Source organism: Falco punctatus (assembly GCF_963210335.1).
Source record: "Falco punctatus genome assembly, chromosome: 10".
NCBI lineage: Eukaryota > Metazoa > Chordata > Aves > Falconiformes > Falconidae > Falco > Falco punctatus.
In genome coordinates, this window is record NC_137590.1 from 8,880,044 (window position 1) to 8,901,537 (window position 21,494).

At 41.1% G+C, this 21,494-nt stretch overlaps 1 protein-coding gene across 1 annotated transcript; it reads right to left on the bottom strand.

Moving 5' to 3' along the window:
* Nucleotides 1–858: 858 nt before the first annotated feature.
* Nucleotides 859–19,922, bottom strand: ZFP64 (ZFP64 zinc finger protein). Its single transcript, XM_080404072.1, has 6 exons — nucleotides 12,020–19,922; nucleotides 11,278–11,517; nucleotides 9,798–9,959; nucleotides 8,738–8,800; nucleotides 7,870–8,121; nucleotides 859–4,030 (listed from the first exon to the last, which is right to left on the bottom strand). Exons 1-6 carry the CDS (start codon nucleotides 12,075–12,077, stop codon nucleotides 2,730–2,732), a joined length of 2,076 nt encoding a protein of 691 aa, XP_080260198.1. The 5' UTR covers nucleotides 12,078–19,922; the 3' UTR covers nucleotides 859–2,729.
* Between the last annotated feature and the right edge of the window lie 1,572 nt (nucleotides 19,923–21,494).

The following is a 21,494-nucleotide window of genomic DNA, read 5'->3' on the forward strand; positions in this document are numbered from 1 at the left end:
CCCCCTGCACCGAGCCACCCCAAGCTTGCCCTCCTGCAGCTCAGCTGTCCAGCACACACGCCACAGCCTGGGCAGCTCAGCCCCGCCAGGCCCTCGTGTTCCTGGGGAAGCGACTCCAGTGCTGCACATGGTCTGGAACCACTGTACGCTGCATGAAAAATGTGTATTTACTGTTACCCAACTGAAAGTTGCCCATCTTTCACCACTGTTTACAAAAACTATTGTTACAGAAACGCTGTACACAGCCTGATGGTGTAGACCAAGCACATATGTAGACATACATTTGGAGATGGGTTAATAGCGAAGAACTGCCACTATGCCATGCATTTTAACTCAAAGATAACAGTGTTTGATCTATGCTGTTCAGTGATCACTTAAAACCTGGATATCAGGGACCACATATAAGATGATCAAGCACTTACCTGTGATGCCTTTTATCTTCAAAATGCTTTACAAGTAGTCTCAGCACAGCTGAAATGTGATCACAGAAAACGATCCGGTCTGTGCTATAGGTGCAACAATGAAACAATGACTGGGGAGCCACAAACCAGCAATGCCAGCGTTAAAATTTAAAGTATCTAGGCTTTCAATTTATTGTTCTCAATGAATGTTCTGCAGTGATCTCATGTAGTAAAAGCCTCCCGCCTACTTCTAATTTATGTAAAAAAAACCCCACAGGTGTACTCCATGACTTGGAACTGGGTCTTGTCAAGTCCTTAAAACACCTGTCTGTAGGGAAGAGGTAATTAACAGGTGACAAACCTGTATCACCAGAAAAGTTGGAAAAGCAGCATAGGAAATAATAAACCCTGAAATACAACTGTCAGCTTAGAAATTTTGCTTTGTAGGGCAAAGGGCTAGGAAACAAGCCTTTAATAATGACTTTAATTAAGCACTGATGAACTCTGTCCCTCTAACTGGGGTGTAGTCTTTTCTGATATCCACAAGCTTCAGGCACTGTCAGACAGTTCAAATCAAAAGCCAGATTTTTAAACCGAGGTTATTTGGAAGTTTTTTTTGTTTTAAAGGATATAAATTGAGAATCAAGGATTAGGAAGGCAAAAGAGATATGGATCTTCAAATATACTATTTCCTATAAGTAATGAAGACAGTGATATTGGAGCATTAAAGTTTGAACAACCCTTATTTCAACAAAATCCAAAGGTCACATTTTCAAAAACAACCTGTATGACTGTACTTGTGAGTTATGATTGCATTTTCCTACTCGTCATTCTAAAGCAGGAAGCCTTACACTGTAGATAGAGTAATACCACACAGGGAAGGAGTGGGGAGCATCCCCCCCACCCCCCAATAAAGGTTGTAGAAGCTAAAAATTTCAAACACGAGGCCTGTTCAGAAAGCAGCCCTATTTATAAGTTTTCCAAGCATGTTTCTAGCAGATAAAGCAATCCTTCAATGTCTCCCACTTGCAAATACTGTGAAATTTAACTTGACTTTGATTCCCCAAGAGGGAATCTCAGAGCTGGTTTTGATAACAGTCTCTTTTCAGTCTTCATGTATGTTAACAACTGTCCTTGGGATGCTGTCTGGCTGTGAAATGATCTCCAATTTTTGTAGATCCAGGCACCTACAGAGCCATCTATTTTCTCAAGTTGAGAGTCTGTTCTTTAAATAGAGAGTTTGGTAGTGAAGATAATACTAGCTAGCACTACAAGAATGCTCACCAGATAGGACTATAATTACATAGTTCAAAATACAGCCTAGAATTCATTCATTATAGAAACATGCATCATATAATGGTAAATTACTATCTCATTGTGATCCGATCTGAATTTATGCCAGAGTTTCAGACCATAGATTAGAATCTATTCATTTTATATTTCAAATGGAATTAAATGGTTTTCTTTTTCCCCTTTAACTTGAAAGGAACAGAGCCAAAGCGTAATGCACTTTTATCACCCATGCCACAAAAAACAAGCAGCATCAAAATAAAAACAAAATTTAAGAGTGTTTGTAAAAAATATATTTGCAGTTGTTTTGCTCTTTAAAACACAGGTGCCTTTGACAGAGATCACTGTGCCATATACATGATTTGCAAGAGTGTTCCTGCTAACAAAGTTAGTTATTACTGATGCATGGACAAAATTCTTTTGTTTGCCACAAACAATCACCTGGTCTTCCGCATTAAGTATTTCCAGATTAAGTGCCAGGTGCTAGCAACTTGTACAGATATTAAGGAGCAGCCCCCTTAAATTTTACCAGGGCTGCATCAGACCCAGCAGTAGACATTTCTTACAAAACAACAATCAGCCAGGTGCAGTTAATGTATACATAGCATGTAACTGAAACGGACTTCACTTAAAATAAACTGCAGAGTGGCTTGGACTGTTACTTTTTCATGTGTGCATGAAAGAACAAGTCTGCTGTGAAGGTAGCTCATCGTAAGATGAGGCTTTCTCAATTTTAGTCAGCACAATACAAGAATCATATTCTGGGAAGCTTAGGGCTTGGTGAAATTGTCAACAGCTGCTTTGATGCTTAGATTTTACAAAGAACACAGCCTCCAATTTCAATAGAGGCACATAAACATACACATCCTCTCTTTCACATATAAGATGTATGTTTCCACATACAGACAAGCAAAATGTGTAACTGCAAGGTATTTGCCTTTGTAGGACAAATCCTGCACTCCCTTACGTCCTATGCATTTCTGCTGAACTCAGCACTGCTTCTGAGATTGAAATTTGTTTAGTAACAGTACTTTGTGACTAATCTGGTATGGAGTCTGCTGGACACAGCAAAGCTGTATGGGCTCCACTTTGAATGATAGAATAGGTCTGCTTTGGAGTGTCTGTGTGAGAGGATGAAGAAAAGATAGGAGGAGGGGGAGCTGAAGTGGACACTGTTATACTCTGACCTCCATCACTAACCACAGTCACTTCTGTTGCTCCTTCTTGAATCAAAGCATTAAGGCCTTCTAAGTCAGAGCAGCTGATTCCAGAGCTGGTGATGAAAGCTTGGTTTGCTGAGGCCTCGTGACTGCTGACGGGAGCAGCAGGAATCAGAGTCTGATGTAAAGCACTTCCATCGCTTTGGTCATGGGTTGTGAGAAGAACTGCTGGTTGTGCCACAGGCCCTGCTTCACTTTGAGCTATGGGAGGCGGAGGTGGTGCCAACAAACTGACTTGGCCCAGAAGCTGCAAGCGGCTGTTGGCTGAGAGGTCTTCCTGATTCTGGCTAACTAATGTAGGAGGCATAACATTCACTGATGCAGCCTGAACGATACTGTTAGTCTGAGGGACCTGATGACCCACAATGATCTTGACCCTTCCCTCATTGTATGGAGAAACCTGAGCAGCCTGAAGTGGGACCTGGAGGTGACTGACAGTAATTGGGGCACTGGTGTGCCGACTGGGATCCATCTGGAGCTGCAGAACAGCCAGTTCATTATTTTTAGATCCATTATACATACTGTGCTGCTTCTTATGACTCCTAAGAGAATCTTCTCGGACAAAGGAAGCATCACACAGGTCACACTTAAATGCTTTCTTGGCATCCAATTTGGCAACTTGCCTGGAGCCACCTTGCTTTGGCCTATCTCCTTCCTTCTTCTCCACAGTTTGCTTCTTGGTCTTGACTTTGTCGCCATGAGCCTTCCTCACATGAGTTGTCAGATTGCTCCGCTGCTTGGTATCAAAGCTGCAGAATTCACATTTGAAAGGACGATCTTTGCAGTGAATTCGCTCGTGCACTTTCAGAGCTGCCTTGTTGGAGCAAGAGTAGTTGCACTCGGAACACTTCACTGGTTGTTCTGGCTGATGAGTTCTTATGTGGTGCCGAAGGCTTGTTTTGTTTCCACACTGAAATTCACACTCTGGACACTTGAGAGTATTTTCCATGCTGTGCTTGATACGGATGTGTGATTTCAAGTTTCCTTTCATGGCACACCGGACCTCACAGAACTCACATTTGTAAGGTTTCTCACCAGAATGCACACGCATGTGCCTCTTCAAGTCTGAGTTGATTTTAAATTTAGCAGGACACATCTGACATTGGAAAGGAGCATCTCCTGTCAACAAAACCAAGAGTTAAAATTAAGATGAGACACCAAGATCCACTGGAGAGACCAATACTACGATGAATTATGTACAGCTGATTTGTTCTAAATACCTGTAAACTCCCAACATATTTTCAAGATGTAGAGAACTTTAATGGCACAGTATTTATCATCTGGTCTGACATATTTGTGTGCAAACTCTCCACAAGCATGCTTGCCCACACCTGTTGCTTTTTCATGTCTGCATCTGTAAGATACTCTCTGTTTTTGGTTCATTTTGTGTGTAAAACTGTTCAGTGTGCTTCAGAGAAGGGACTGAAGCTTGTAACTTGTCCCTCTTTAGCAACAGTGGATCTCAACTAGTGTTTAATAAAAATAAACACAGTAATTTTAACAGCTGCTATATTTTTGAATCCTTAAGAAAACAACAAACACATCTACTTCTCAAGTTTACACTACAAGATGTACAGGGAGGCTTGCAGGTTAACTTTAAGCATAGGTAAATGGTAGGCTACTGCAGAAACAGATACTTAATGTGCACTGTTACTGCTCAACCACGTATTCCTTACTGCCTTTCTTGTACATTTGTTCACATGGTGAGTTAGATCAGCTGATAAGAAAAACTGATTACTTTTTTTGGCCTGGTTCATATGGTATGGCACAATACTACTGCTGGCACAGGAAGGCAGTGGAAACTCTTGTTGAGAACATAGGGAGATGCAGGGCCAAAAGTCCGTACCTAGGTCAGTGTCAGGTAACTGTACAAATATAGCATTACTACAGTTAGAGAAGAGGAAAAAAACCAAAAGGGATCACAGCTACAGAAACGCAACTGGAAAAGACAAATGTGAGACTAATGAAACATGCCTGCAAATATGTGACTCTAGGGCAATGTGCTTACACAGAGAAGTAACATCAAGCTTTTGTTTTCCTGGCATTTCAGCAACCAGGGAAGAGATATTTGCACCATGTTTCATACGTAATCACTTCAAGAAAATTTAGTATCAGTTTGTATTCATGCAAACAGTATAGAAAATATTCATAAGTGTTTTTTTTTTTTTTGAGAGCAATGCTGATCTAGAAACCTAACAACAACAGTTGAAAGCCTGTCAAATTCTTAACTGATAAAAAATGGAAAATGAACCAGAGTCATCTGCAAGATCTCTATAAGCCTATTTATGTCAGACTACCTATAATAATAACCATTTGAACTGCCTGGATCTAAACCGCTATTTTGCATTTTCTTTATTTGCAGGCTTGTGTCACAACACGCATAAGCAAATTAAGCTGTAGCTCTGTTTAGTCCATAATCAATTCAGGGTAAAGACCAGTGACTCTGTTCTGAAATAATTTAAAAAAACATCCAAAACAAACCTACCAACCCAACTAAATAACTGTTCACTTTTTCTTTTTAAATCTAAATATATAGTTCTCTAAAATCTACCTAAAGACTTCATGCTCAGGTATTTTATTTTGAAAAAGTAGAAGACTTGTTTTATTAGGTTCTAAGACACCCTTGGTGGGAGAAGGAAAAAGAGACTGTACTTAGTTCAGCAAGCATTTATCTTCTTTAATAATCAAACTGCAAATGGATTTATTTTATAAGTTAATATTTTATAGAGTTTGTGATAGCTGTATAATTTTGCATAATTTACTTATCCAGCTACATATGTCATAGGTTTAGCTGCATATTTTTCAAATCAAGTTGTGGCCTACTGTGCTAATCCATGTATCTGTTTAATAATTGAGATACATGGTGTATTATCTATATTAAACAGATTTTTATTAATGAAGATGCACTGTTTGTTCATCTAGTTTATTTTAGTCTCAGCTGCACGCTCAGCTACTGAATTTTTATCTGCTTTGCTCATGAAGGCACAGTACGTATTTCAATGACTTAATTTTCACATACAGGATGGCAAAATGTATGAAAAAGAATTAGTAATTTTACAGAATATAGCAAAGTATGTTGGTTCAGTTCATGTAAAGAGTGATCTATTACTTTTCTTTATATTTCTGTTCATACATAATTGACACTGACAGAATATAGCTTAACAAAAAGAGTGTGTGATCCTGGAATTAATTGTAAGAGTAGTTTTACTCAAATTAACAGGAAACTGATCTTCAGATGACTAGTTCAACAAGTAATGCTATGTAGATGATCTCACTCTGAGCAATGTAGATTAGACTCACCTTCTAGAGAATGACTAATTCCAGTAAGCAATATATTCTACATACCAGTCTTACTTTTCTCCTAAAACTGGCTGTGTGCATAACAGCTTAGTAACCCAACAAGAATGAAACAATTACTTTCAACATTCTTGTGCCTCCTTTCAGCAAATCAAGAAAATATTTCTTTACAAAAGAGGATTGTTTTGGAGAAATGGATGAGACAACAAAACTGAAGACTTGAATTTTAGCATAATACAACATAAAAATACAACAGACTGACCTGCCGAAAAGAAAGAAGGTAGCCTAAACCCCCTTTCCCAACTACTGCAATATTTAAACTCACAAAAATCTGTCTGCTGGAAATACAAGAGAACCATGATCATCCATATCTTCTCCCACAGCCAAATTCTGAGCATACCTGTCCATGTCCATAAATGCACAAGTATGCACGCTCTTGTATGACACGTGGAAAATGCAATACTGTATTCTCTGATGACTGTGTTTACTAACAGATAACTCCTCATAACAACCCATACTATTTTGACTGACCATCACATCATCTTCTACAGCAATACAAAGAGGGAAATTTGTAGAACAACTGCCTGGCAGTCCTGCCTATTCCATCACAGGAGATTTGTGAAGTATAAAAGATTCTTTTCTGCTAGAGACAGATTGGTTTAATGCTCCCCTCCTTCACAATGCACAAGGATTTATTTTGAGTAGATAAAAGAAATAAATCCCCATCTTGCACACATCTGAACTAATGTTGTTCAGTACTCTAATTCAGAATCAGATGTAGGATAGGTTCAAAGCTAATCTAGTAATCACTGAACCATAACCACCTTGCAGCTAAAATTCACAGAACTAATCAAATGTATAAAACACAACACAGAAACTAATGCAGTACCCTGGATTAGGTGAAAAACAACATACAAAGACAACTGTATAAAGACAACTGTACAGCGGTATCTCTGCAGCAAATGTATTCTAGGAACAATCTATAGAAGAGAAATCTGATTGAAATGAATCTTGGGCAAATAATGCAAATATAAAATGATACAATGTTTCTAAGCCTGGAGGCTAAAGCTTTCTATCCATACAGCAAAAATGACATGGGCAGAATACAGTTCCAGCTGCTCATACTACACTGTTAATGTCCATCAGTCTGCACATGGAAGGTACCACAAAGAAAGGTCTACAAAAGATGTAACTTCAATTGCTGATTACTTGATAACTTACTAATGCAAGAAAAAAAAAATTACGCAGTAGAGGTTTGCGCTGATATAACTAGTTCAATTTTAAAGTAATTTCAGTGTTTCTAATATAGCAGACCAGATTTGAGAGACACAAGATAGGAACCTAGATGCTCTTAATCAATCAATCAATCAGATCCTTCAGTTCTACTGGTTTGAGAACATCTAATATGCTGTTTCAAAATAATTTTAAAAGAAAATCTACCAAGAGTCATATCTGTCTTCTGATTATTTCCAGGTACTTAATAGTAGAGCTGTATCGCTCTACTAGATTCTGTACCCATGAAATTCACAGAAGCTAGATGCCTAGGTGCTTTTGAGAACTCAAATAGGCCCTTTCTAGCATCTCTTGATACCTCTGTGCCTTTTGAAGTCTTCCCTATGACCTTCAAACTTTTACAGATCTCAATTTTAGTATAAACGTACCTGTGTGGGATCTGAGATGTACAGTTAGCTGGCTAGAGTTGCGGCTTGCATAAGGACAGATCTGGCATTTAAAAGGACGCTCATTGGAGTGAATGCGCTGGTGCTTGTTGAGGCTGCTGCTGTCAGCAGCTGCATAGTCACAGTGTTTACATTTGTAAGGCTTCACCCCAGTGTGAGAACGCATATGCATCTTCAGCTTATCTTTACGACTAAAACATTTGTTACAAACTTCACATTTATGGGGCTTGTCTCCTGAAACAAACAGAAAAGCATCAACAAATCAAGAATTTTTGTACTATAAGGATGTTGTTGCAATAAGAGAACCCCAAACCTAAAAACCTGAACACTTAAGAGAAATGGGACTAGTTTTCAAAAAAACTCACCCTGGATTTTGGCAGCCATCCTATCAGCTAAGAACTCTTCTATGCCCCAGAAGGCTGCATGCACATTGTAACAAATTTAGAGGCACTTTGGAACTTTCTCCCTGTATAACTCTGAAATTGTTGTTTAGGGGAAAGGGAGGTGAAATGCTGGAATCATTGTTCTATATGAAGAACAAACTAGGTTTATGTACTACCACCACACTGCACCCTGATAAACACATGGTCTGCACCCCCAGAAATTTACCTGTGCCTTAAATTAATGCACAGTGTTCATGTCTCATAGCTGCAAAGTGGTACTGCTCACAGTTGAACATGCCTTACCCAAAAAGGGGCAATCCTCCAGGCACAGAGAACTACAACACTAGAATGTACAGACATACATGTACATTCTAACAATAGACACATTATTTTGTAGAAAAATAGCTTTTGGCAAAAAACACAAAGGAGGAAACCAACCAAAAATAAAATATAGCAACTATAGAAACCTGTGTGCGTTCGTAGATGACGTTCCATATCCTTCATGCCATAGGAAGTCTTGAACTGGCAACCTGAAAATGGTAAGATTAAGATCATTAAATTAATGGAAAATCTAACAAAATATATTACTACCATATTCCCACAATATTCTGGGCATTACATTTATTTTCAAGAACATTTTCTGCAAAGTTCAGTATTAACAGAAAACAATTTTATCACCTTGTTTACTCACATCTACTTCAAATAGTGACTGGCTTACCTATGAACTTTAGTTTTCTAATGCTTCCCCTAGGAGGCAATTCACTCCCTACATTACCATTTTCCGTAAGCTTTGAAACAAATTCCCTGGAATCTCTGCCTAGTATTTGAGATGCTCTTTACAGTACACAGGGGATGCTGGAGGGGCTAATTCATTCCATGTATAACTTCAATTGGGAACTTGGGTAACAGCTCACCATTCAGGAATTCTGTCCCAGTAGGAAGTGCTGCAGTTTGAGAGCACAGAAATGAATGCTAAGCATTTGAAACGTGCCTTTCAAATGAAGGCAAGCTTATGAAAAGAGAACACAACTTCTGCTACCATTAACTTGACTACTCATCTACATGGCTGTCTCTGCACACGTCTTCTGAATCTTGCATGGTTTTTACTCTTTCACGTCTCCAAACACTTTGGCTCAATCCATCCTTATAAAAACACTAACTGACCAAACACAAAACATGTAACTCAAAATGCTGTACGTTTCTCACGTACAACAACGCAGTTAGCAAAAAGGTAACAAGACTCTGATCTTACATTGCTGTAGGTGTAGACATGGGCCAAAGTCTATACACAAACCCACTGCAGCATCACCAGAGTATACCACAGTACAGGACCAAAGTCCAAGGACATGTGAAATCAACAGCAAAACTACTACTGGTATCAATACATCACACCCTTAGTAAGGAGGGTTGCATTCCAGGTTCTGCACATCTTAACCGCTTAAGACAGCCAGAGCTACTGTGCCTATCATTACATGAAACCTACTGATCTTAAAATGAAAAGGAAGAAGGTAAGAGTCCACAACTTACCTGGATAGCAGCAGTTTAGCTTCTTCTGTGTAACTGAGGAAGTGGATTTTCTTGAACGTACTTTTGGTGGTGCAGAGACGATAGCAGCAGTTGGAGGCTCACTGCTCTCACTGGGCAGGTACGTTTGATAGCCATGCTCAAAAACAAACTCTGGTGCAGAAACTAAACACATAAAAGACCTTTATTTGAGAACGTTAACTTCCCCAATGAGAAAAATCTAATTAGTTTCTAGGTTCATTAATTACTTCTCTGTTTTTTTCAGCAACATTCCTGTTCCTGGGTTCCTATTCACCTGGCAGAGGGGGAAAGGAAAAAGGCTTTTCCCTCCCTTGCTATCCTGCTATCAGTACAACCCTATGCAGACACACTTGTCTCCCTCTGAATCATATCTGACTGCACCATTCAGTTTCTTCAGAAGTTCATTTTTTTCTGATGGCAGTCCTGGATTTGCATTAATAAAGGTATGTTTGTTTTTCCAACACTGGCTGTGCTACAGTCCGAAGAAGAAAAAAACTGAACTTATTTATATAGCAAATGTCAAAAGGCATCACATAATTTTTTTTTTAATTGTTAACAAAGTTCGGCCTCTTTCAACTATACTCTTCTTAGTTGTTACAAGAATACCAGGTGAAACTCCCTCAGCCAAAGTAGCAGCTTTTAAATCAATTAAACAACACTATACCCCAAAAGGGCAGAGGGACATAACTGCCTTCATTTTAAAGATGAGTAAATATGAAGCAGAAAAATGACTCATCCAAAACCCACACTGGGTTGAGGAATTATAATACAAAAATTCCTGGAAGCGAGCCCTAAATTCAGTGTGTTTCACTGCTCTTCCACATTCTCTGCCCTAATCTATCAAATTAAAATAATTTGGATTTTAGTAAGGTCTCAGACCAAAATAAAATAGAATATAACTACATATAGAAGGGCAAACCTTCACACGTGGAACAAAATTCTAGTTTTATTAAAATGTCTCAAGGATCAGGACCTCACTTGAGCCTTCACATAAGTAGAAATTTTGAGTAATATTTTCCCCGCCAATTAGTTGGGGGAGCAGCGTTAGGGAATGCAGTGTTCTCACATAAAAAGGCCTGGATTGGTGCCCGACAGCAATTCTGTGTCTGTTTTTCATCAAGAGCACTCTTAGAAAAATAAAATGTATAGTAATTTGATTATTTTTCATAAGTATTGACAATTTTAATTAGTTTGTTCACGCTGGTTATACAACAATCAGGTTTACGGAATCTTCTAAATGAACTCGTGTATCTCAATTAGCAAATGAAGTACCTATTGTCATACCAAACCCACCAAGGCAGTGCAGCGTGCCACTTGTTTTCCTTCCTTTGCATGCAGGTACGTGATGACTAAAACTTATTTTAGCTTAGTGTGGTGGGGACAAATGAGCAGAGGGCTACGAAACATTGCTGCTTTGCACAAGCTGGGTGCTTCGAGCTCCTGGTATGCAACACCGCAATACCTGTGATGGTTTGGGTCTCCGAAGCGATGGTCCTGGTTGTGGTTTGTGCCTGTGTGGACGGCACCGTTTCTTCCGACACGAACTGGACCGTACTGGCGGCCCCAGCTGTCGCACTAGTGAGCTGGCAGCCACTTTGCTTGTGCCCAACGAATGCGTCGAGGTTATTGAACTGCTGCTTGCAGATGCCACAGATGTGGATGTCGGGGGTGAGCTCCACCAGCACGGTGGTGCTGCCGGGAACTGGGGGAACACAAGCACGGTCAAAAGCTCGTCCTGAGGAAACCGGGACGGCTGAGGCCGCCCCAGCCGACACATGGCCACCCTGCTGACCCGGGGCTGCCCGGCCAGGCCCAGAGCCCCCATCCCCCCCGCGGGCCCGGGCTGCCCGGCCCAGCCCAGAGCTGGGGGGACACTCAGGGCACGGCGGGGCCGCCCATGCCCGCCTCCCCGAATGCCTCGGGGTCCCGCGGGGGTCCCCGCCGCCGCGCCGCGGGGAGGGCGCTCGCCCGGGCCCCGCCGCCCGGGCCGGTGCTCCCGGCGGCCCGCAGCCCCTCACCGCCGGGGCGGCCGCGGCGCTCACCCAGATTCCCGGGTTCCCCCCCCAGTCAGGTTCCCGGGCTCCGCTCCCGCCCGTTTCATGCGCTACTCAGGTTTCGGGGCCTGGGCAGGTCCCGGCTCAACTCGGCTTCCGCCGCGCGGGCCCCGGAGCGCGCATACCCCGCTGGCGCGCAGCGGCACTTACACTGCACAGGGCCGGGGAAGGCCGGCGCCCCCCCCCCGCCGCCGCCGCCGGGGTTCATGGCGGCAGCCAGCCCCGCACGCCGCCTCTACCACCGGCAAGGGGCTTATTACCGACGGGGAACCTCTCCCCCCACACCTCTCGGCCGCCGAGCAGGGGCGGATGTGGAGGAGCCGAGCATGCTCAGTGGCAGCGGCGGGGCTGCGGCTGTCCTCACCGACCGCCGGGCTGAGGGCTCCTCGCCACTTCCCCACCCCCCCAGCTGCTCTCCTTTCTGCCGGCCTGACGGGCAGCCCCCGGCGGGCCCTCACAAGCCAAATGCCGATATTAGGCCCTGTGGCCGCCAACGCGGGGCCTGCGCGGTCCGTGAGGGGCGAAGCGCTCCGGCTGAGGAGGGGGCAGCCCGCCCCGGCCCGGCGCTGAGGGGCCCAGCCTCCCGCCGAGGCCTTCGTCTGAAAATTGGGGCTTTAGTTTGCCTTGCAGTGCTTGTGCGGTTTGGCAACGAGTTTGCCCCGACACTGGGTTTTACATCTTGGGGTGGTAGAAGCAGTGAAAACTGCCTTGTGTTTTGACTTTTTGGGTCATATTGCTGGTCTTCATGTTTTTTGCTACCACAACACTAATAACTATGCAGAGAGCTAAAGGGATTGCACGGGCATAATTGCCAGTAAACCACTCTGATATTCCCGTTCTTTCATCAGCCGGCCCTCTCAGGACCTCTGGTTTTACAGGCCGTTTGCCTTGCACGAGCCCTCAAGTTTTTCTTCAGTCATGCGCACCCAAATCTCACAGATCGTTTTGTTAGTAGTGCCAGATAAGAAGCTGACACCCGCTGAAGTTACTAGAAAGCCTCTCCATTGTTTGGGTGGGTTTCTGGGTGCAGACCTTGCTGTGCATTACAGGCAGAGTGTTCCTCGGGCTGAGGTTTGGAGGGAACTCTCCCCTGTGAGATGACAGCCATTTTTATGGGGAATTGATGTATTTTGCACCAAGTCCATTTAGTGCTTTGCAGCAGCTGACTGAGTCAGCCATTTTGGAGTGCCAGCTCACGAAAAGTTATGTTGCTTTGCTCTATATTAAATATGCAGCTATTCAGGAAAGACCCACGGCATTATGTGTATGCTGAGTAGAAAATGAAAATTTGGAAGTCAGATAGCCTTTGTTTTGGGTCGATGCCTTTTGGTACTTGAATTTCACCAAGCTGTAAGACACAAAAAGCTCTATTTGCACGCTATCAGTAAAGACTTAGTTTGGCAGCTGAAGTGTCTGACAGACACATTCCATCTATGTGCACTTTGCATCCAGTTCAGGCTCCTGCTGTCTCCAGACTTGTGTTAGGCACTGATATTTCTTCTCTGCTCTGGGGAGCGCGCAGTAGTGGGGAGGAAAACACTTACCTGGCGTTACAAGGGTAAAGTGGCAGCAGAGGGATGAAGATGGACTAATGTGGGAAACTGGAGATTGTGTAATGTGAATGGGAAAACAGACTATTAATTCTGCTTTCTGCTTGCAAATTTGATTTTGTTGCTGAATGGTTTTATAGCAGTGTAGATGTAACTGTGTATCATTAATAAATGCAGAATATAGTTGCTGTATGCACTAAACATACCCAGAATTTCAGATGCCAGTTCATATTACACTTGAAGTTTTATTTTCCTGGGAAAGTGGTGTCCGCTTGACATTTCCGTTGACCCATTTTGCCAAAACAATATAGCACAGACATGGGATTGTTAGGGGGCCAAGATAAGACACAAAAGGTGATAATCCTAGTTCCGGCCTTTGAAACATGCTAAATGTGTTGGTAGCACATCGTAGTGCTGGTTGCAAGGATCAAATTTCTCTCACTTAAAGACCTCAGGTATATTTTAATGCAATTTTAGATTAAAAATTTTATTAACGCATTAAAATACTAACAAAGGAAACCAAATAAACTCCACACAATGCATATAAAATGTGGAACATTACTAGGAGTTTCAAAATTTATTCAGGACCACCCCCCCCAGCCCCCCTTCTCCTCCAAAATAATAAAAATTAGGGAATTTATATTGACTCTGGAAATACAGATGGTTTTATGTTAGCATGGCTACACAGCCAGCACCTATAAAGCATAGCACAGAAATAAGAGTACAGTTAGTGCTGATGAGACTGTTTTGGGAATATATCCAAAAGAAATTAAATCTTAGAGTAAGAGTAATCAACCCAGATCTATTTTTCTGCAGTATAGATTGAGCTGTAGAACTGTAAGCTGACTTTTAACTCATTTTGCTGTTTTTTCCAGAACACTATGACCCATTTCCAAAGCTGACAGAGCGTCTGCCTGTCTCTCTATTCCACCAATTATAGTTGCAGTCACAGGTGTACTTTGGAGTACAGCATAACTTATTTTTATCTCTTTCTCCCTCGTTTTAATGCCTTTTCATTAGGATACAAGCCTGCTTGACTTGATTAGGAAAGAATAAGCACTGTGGTTTGTTAAAAGTGAATTTTCACTTACCAAAGACCAGTAATGACAGGCAGGCTGTGTACCCCCTTTTGACTGCCAGAACAAACACAGCAGGGAAAGAGCATTGCAGCTGTACTCACTGTTGTGCTTGCTCCTTCAGCCTGGGTGTCAGGGTAACAATATTTAATTGATACAGGGATAGTCTGAGGTTGCACTACTGGGTCAGATATGAATGGTTTCATGTCTGGTGTGTTACCAGCGCTTTTAGAAACATTTGCTACATTATTCAATTGGACACTATTAATGGGAGGTGTTAAATTAACTTGCAGGAAAAGATTCAGAGCTAACTGTACTGCTGCAACTGGCATCTGAAAGAGGAATTCCCTCCACCCCTTCCATCATTCCTTCCAGCTGTCTTGCAAAAAGTGCTTGGTCAGTAGCAAACTGCTTAGTTCCCTGTGCCGGCAAGGTCTGAAAGCAATTGGAAGGAAAGTGCTCAGTCTTGGACTGCTCTTGCGTTGTTCTTCCCATTTCTGGTATTTCCCAGCATGCTGCAGATACAGCTTGGCTGGGAATTTTCAGGCCTTTTTTCATAGGGGGAAGAGGAGATGGGGCCAAATTAATACTTGTCTTAGGGACATATGAATTTTGATAATGACTGTGCTGGGAAAGATTTTTGAGGTCCAGGCAGCTACACGTGGTTAAAACCAGAGGAAGAAAGACAGCTGTACAAGAAGAACCAGTAGCTTGCAATGCAGGCGCCTGTTGTTCAAGTCTTTGGCCTTTTATATCTTAAGGGACTATTAACTGTCAAATAGCTCTCTCTGGGTTTTGTTTTACATGCATGATTAGAAGAAGGAGAGAAAACCCCAGTCAATAGGCACTGACTTCAATGTAATGCAGAGCTTGAAATACTTCTAAAAATGCTTCGTTTCTTTGGGATAACAGCCACTGTCAGATCCACTGCTATTTACAAGAACTCCTGCCATACGGCACTTCCAAATATAATCATGTAAGGACCTGTCTTTAAAAACTTTGGACTTACAGTTATGTCGCCTCTTTGCATAAGACGCGTAGTGAAATGTTCTCAGAAGCACACCAGTATGTGCATAACATAGCTTGCAGAGATACCGGTTATCGGTGCACATTTACAGTGAGAGCTCTTTGAAGCTGGCACTACTCACTGCTTGTGTTTCAATGGAACTTAGCCTGATAAAGACTCAATTCTGGCTTTGGCATGAACATTGAAAATACCATTATTATCTTATTAATAACTAATAACACTTACAGATCAGGACTTCATTGAACGATGTTCTGGACAGAGAGTTTTCATTTTCCTGCATGAGGATTGATGTCTGAGAGTATAACACCGTACTGAGCACTTGAGTCATCGAGCAGAGCTCTGCTGAGATCACACTTGACACTATTTCCAGCCTTTAAGGCATAAATCAGCATGCATGTGTAATCTTCATCACCCTTAACCTGACTGAAATGAAAATACTGCAGTGCTTCAGGCTCCCTACAAGTGCAGTGCAAGCAAACAAGGCCCAGAAAAGACAAATGTCAATCACGAGAGAGAAAGAAAAAAAATCAGACAGAGGCATAAAAAAAGTCAGGCCTCATCAGAGCCTTGGAAACAGGCGTTCCTGGGCACTGTGTTGGACAGCCGTGGCCTCAGTGCTTTCCTGGAGACAGACATTTATGTACAACAAGAAATGTGTAGACTTTTACCTTCATACAGAGCTTCCATCCACCCTCCTGTCATCTGAGATCACACAGGGGCAATGTATCCTACCTTGCAAGCTCGGAGGAAAAAAAACCCACAAACCCGAACCCATTGAAGTACTGGGAAGAGAGTTATCAGTTGAGCTAGACAGGAGAACAAACCCTGACACAGAGAAAGCCCTTTAAAATATTACGTGATTTATTGGTCCATTCACAGTAGATGGAGGAAGATGGGTTTAAAAGAGAAAAAAAATTGATGGAAACCAGAGGTATAAATGAACAGACGTACCAATAAGATGTGAAAAAAACCCCTAACCGTATCGCAAGAAAAGAAAAGTGGTCACTGAAGAGGGGAAGCTTATCTCTCTTGAAGGCCCTGGCGCGAAAACATCACAAGTGACATCGGAATGTGGCCTAGGGGACAGACAAAAAAGGAAATGTAAATTGTAATTAAAGTTTTCAGACATTAAAGATAGAGACAAATGAACGGTGGGTTTAGAGAAAAAACCGAGGCAATTAAAATAACTTAAAGATTCAAACCCAATTTTTAGCATTTCATAATTATATTGATGGATAATGACATACACAGCAACATAAATCCACTGAGCTCAAATTAATTATGTTAAAATAATAGCTAATCTGTCTCTGTGTTGATAACATAATTATGATGATGGTTTTCAAATGTTTCAAAATAATGCCATTTCAGTTCATAATGCAAGGTGGGTATTTTGCTATTTAATGTATTTGCTATTTATACAATATTTTCAGTGGCATTGCTTTCCTCTACAATGAATAAAGTCTGAATAATCAGTTAGTACCTTAAGATATTTCTTACTGCTGTATGAACTGTAAAATAATTCAATATAAAAATATTATTCACTGAAAAAGCACATTGACATGTGTGATTAAGCCTCAAATGAATACTGTAACAAAATAGAAATGTATTTTTATGTTGAGATGTCTTAATTATTTACTGTCAGAAAGCAGACCTAAATCCACACTGGGGAAATTTTCAGGGTTTTATGGGGTTAACTGTGCTACTATGATACACTGTCTTTCACACTGTCTTTCATGTATGGAAAATACAGTTATGATCAGAAAAGGTACCTATATTGTTTCAGGATTGAATTCAGATTCTTAGGGAATTTCTGATGATGTGCAGTTGCTTCTCAGCATGAACTGTCCCTTACCGGCTGCCTGGCAGCCCTGGCTGGTGAAGTCTCCTCGCTCCCTTACCCTTCATGCAGATGGAGGTGCGGCAGGACCAGTACGTGGGAGCAAGTGACCAGTGGGAGCAAGTGACCAGCTGCATCAGTGGACGTGGACCTGAGCTCTCCCGGTTTTGTCACTGCCGTAGCTGGGGCACAGGCAGGCTGCAGTGGCTTGGGGCTTTGTGCATGAAAGTGCTGTTCTGATAGCAGGCTCTGGTTATCCTTAAGAAAATGTTCTATGCCCCTTTTTTCCCCTGAGAGTTGTGTGGGCTTCAGATTTTTGTGGAATTGGAATATGGAATATCCCTAAACTATTGTAAAAGTGTTGGATTTTTTGAAGGCTGGTAATATTTTTCCCCCCGTTAATCTATTATCTGCAATTCACTTCTTTCTTTGCAAACCATTTCTCAGCCATACCTTTCCTTCCTTCCTGCGCCTCTTGTATATTTGCATTTCTGTTTCAATTCTACTTTTTTTCTAAATGCAAATTGGCTTTTATCATAATCTGAACAAACTTCTAAAACAAACTTACGTTATTATGATGATGAATGTCACACCTGAAAATAAACTAGTTAATTTATGCAATGTATTTCAGCACATTTTTATAAATATAAGAGTACAGTAAAACCCCACTGGGACAAACATGATAACAAATAAATGCTGGATCTAAGATTGTGTAGCTCCAGTCTAATATTTAGTCATTTTTATTATTATATTTCGGTTAAAAATGGAAAGCAACACCAGCAGAGGGACTCCCTTGATACTCAGTGGAGTTTTGCCTGCTCCCTAGCAGGGCATAGAGGTAATTTTATTCTAGAAGCTTTAGAATGCTTTACAAGTAATAGAAACCAAGTGGGAAAAGCATATTCCATATTTTAGTTCTGACATTCTCATAGAAAAGAATATATAAAAAAAATTAAAGATTCAAAATACTTGCCTGTGATTCAGTACGTAGACTTTCTGGTGTTTTTCAGAATTCCCTCGAGACCTATAAGTGCTTCTGAGCTAGAAGTACCCATTGTAGCTATAGTCACTTACGCCACTTTATCAACCTAACGAGCCACTGAGTGATGCTATTCCCAGGTTCAACTCTACTGGGGAGGGAAAGTAGAAAACAAAACTGAAATTTAGACAGAATGGAATTCCTAAGAGCCAGGACAACTAGAATTTATTAATTCATACACTCCAAAGCTTACCAAAAATAATCTTGTTCCTTCAGTTTTTCGCTATAAATCTTACCATCTTTCACAAAGTCTGTGCATATAGAAAAGACTGCAGGGTTTCAGTACAAGCAATGCCTGTCAGTTTCCCACAAAACCACCTTTATTGGGTTGCCTCTTCACACAACTGTGGTTTCTACAAAGGTTCATAAAAGAGGAATGTTTTACTGACAGTAAGGACTTCTGCTTGTATCTTGGTTGTTAGAGAACAAACCTCTCCAACTTTTAAATCACAAGATTTCTTCAGCTAGATTAGTTGATGATAGGTAAAAAGAAAATCCCTAATTATACATCAGTTACTAAATACCACGTCCTGGGCGTGGGAGCTACAGCTCCTGACAGCTGCAGGTTTTTCTTACAAGGGAAGTCCTATGCTGAGTTTACTGGGATTATTCAAGTGAGCAAGAGCCGAGTTTCTTTTTATGCTATTGTAGATTACATTTGATATTGTTAGAATGATAACCAAAGTATGAGAGACACTTTGTTTGTATGCAAATTTTAATTAACTCAGCCCTGACACAGAGAAGACATATGACTCCAGATCTTCTTTGTCAGAAATAGCGTGCAGAGAACTCTGCAACTGAACTGTAAAAACATACCGCTATTTTACAAAGCATCAGAGGATATTCCGGCTAGAAAATTCTATCTACTTATCTCGAGTTATCAAGTTATTTAGCTTGGTCAGTCCTGATGCAAAATGATGATGGTGATGATAATTAAAAAAAAATATTGTTTTTTCACCACAACTATTCTTGAGCTCTGTACTATCCACTGCACAAGAAAATAATTTAAAAAATTTAGTCCTTCTGAAAGAAGTCATTAGCTTTGTCTTCATGTGACAAGATATTGCTACTTCATTTTTTCAGGCACTGAAAAGATCATGAAAAGGGTAACAAACATGAGGGGGCACCATCTTAAATTCCTTTAAAGTAACATCCGCATGCAGAAATCACAACTAGGGAAATACTATCTGGATTTCAACTGCTACTTATCTTAATTTTACAATTAAATCTTTTATCATGATAATATTCCTCATGGCCATACGTGTTTGCTTTCCAGGAATCCTGTAACAAATCCATTGATCTATTGTCAGGCTTCCTGAGTTTCAGAGCCTATGGCAGCATATTCATTGGAAGCAAATTTTATGTTTACATTGGAAACTTGAACTTAAGAATTAAATTTATTCAGTCAAAAATCAGAAACATAAGATCTTCGTGAAGAAGGCAGAATATAATATTCTTAAAATATATTTGCTCATAAAGAACTATAGTATGAAATGTATCTCCACAAGCTATTTTCTGAACAGGGCCCGGGGTGGGGGTGGGTGGGTGGGGGAGTGGCGGAGCCTTTTGATGATAATCTCAGAAATAGACAAAAATGAAGTATCTGATACAAAAAATTATTAACTCAGATCTGTTGAGTGACACACCTGAAAGGTCTTCCAGTAATGATAAAACTGTGATGAAAATGAACCTTTCATAACTAGGATCTACTTTTGAAGCAAACTGGCTCTCCGTTTCTGTTATTTTTTCATGATTTAATACAAAACATACAGAAAAATAAAACCAGAGTCATATTTTCTGTGTTTTTCTTGGAAAATGCAATGGGAAACATTATCTACAGCATCCTGCCTTCTCTCCCTTTCTCCTTTAGGACCAGCACAGCTCTTAGGATTTGCTGAAAAATCTCTATTTTTGAAAAAGCGTTTTGCATGGGTGTTAGTGTCCGGGAGAGGGTGCTGTTAGGTTGTAGTTGTAATTTTTTTTTCTGTTTATACGGAACGACTGATAGAATTCAGTATACTTTCAAATCTCCTTCCACACATTATCTTATTTTAGGCTCATTAGTGTGAAATTCCATTTTAAATAGCATAGCCTAGCTCTGAAAACTTCAATACCAGCATAAATTCTTCCTCAGCTATATTAAGCAGAACACCTAACAAGTTTAAATTCCAAAGGTCCTTTGTGTCCCTTAACTAGTTGTTACCTGTATCTTACGATATAAAGGTAACTTCGGGTAATATAGTTGCCGTTCCCTGGGGTTTTCATAAAATTCTCATGAAAATGAGATGCACATCTTGCAAGGATATTTCTTTGAATGCTCACAAAGGGGAAAAAAAAATATCTCTGAAAACCAAAGAAAGAAATAAAAACACATTGCACACCCAACTTAGCAATTTTTCAGTTTAAAATAACTTGACTATCATTATCTAATTAACAATCACCCCCTTCTGGGAGGTGAATATGTTTACCTGCATTTTGCATATCGGGGGAAACTGAGGCAGAGGGGACTTGGCAGCTGTAGCCAGGCTGCAGGCAAATGCCCTCCTTCAGGCCCAGCTGCCCAGGGAAGATGCTGTCATTTTCAGGTCCTTGTCACCACCCCTGGTGGCTCACATAGCTGCTTCCAAAGTGAACTTGTACTTGCACCCTCATGGCCACAGCTCCCATTTCTAAGATGAGGACTATCAGACACACCAGCTTAGGATGCCCTGTAGTAATTACTTAAATGGGGCCTGAGGAAGATGAGGGCCCACCCTAGGTTGGTGATACACACTTCCAGCCCCATTTTAATTGCTGGGGAAGGTGATAATTTGCCTCCTTCAGGATCACACCTGCTCACCCAGCTCATTCTCTACATTCTCAAATGGGCATTCAATTCCAGGCAAGATTTATCCTGTGCGATGGGTCAGCATAAAGTGTGCACACTTGTGTCAGCCTTTCTACCCAGGATTGACTTTTACCCCAAGTTAATCTTTTGACTCTACTGCTAAGAGAGTTGGAGAACTGCACTGACCACTTCAAGATCGTAGGTTGAGCATCCTCAAAGAGTGGCAGCAGCTGAGTCAGAGAAGCAGGTGTCATTGTCAGGCAGGGATG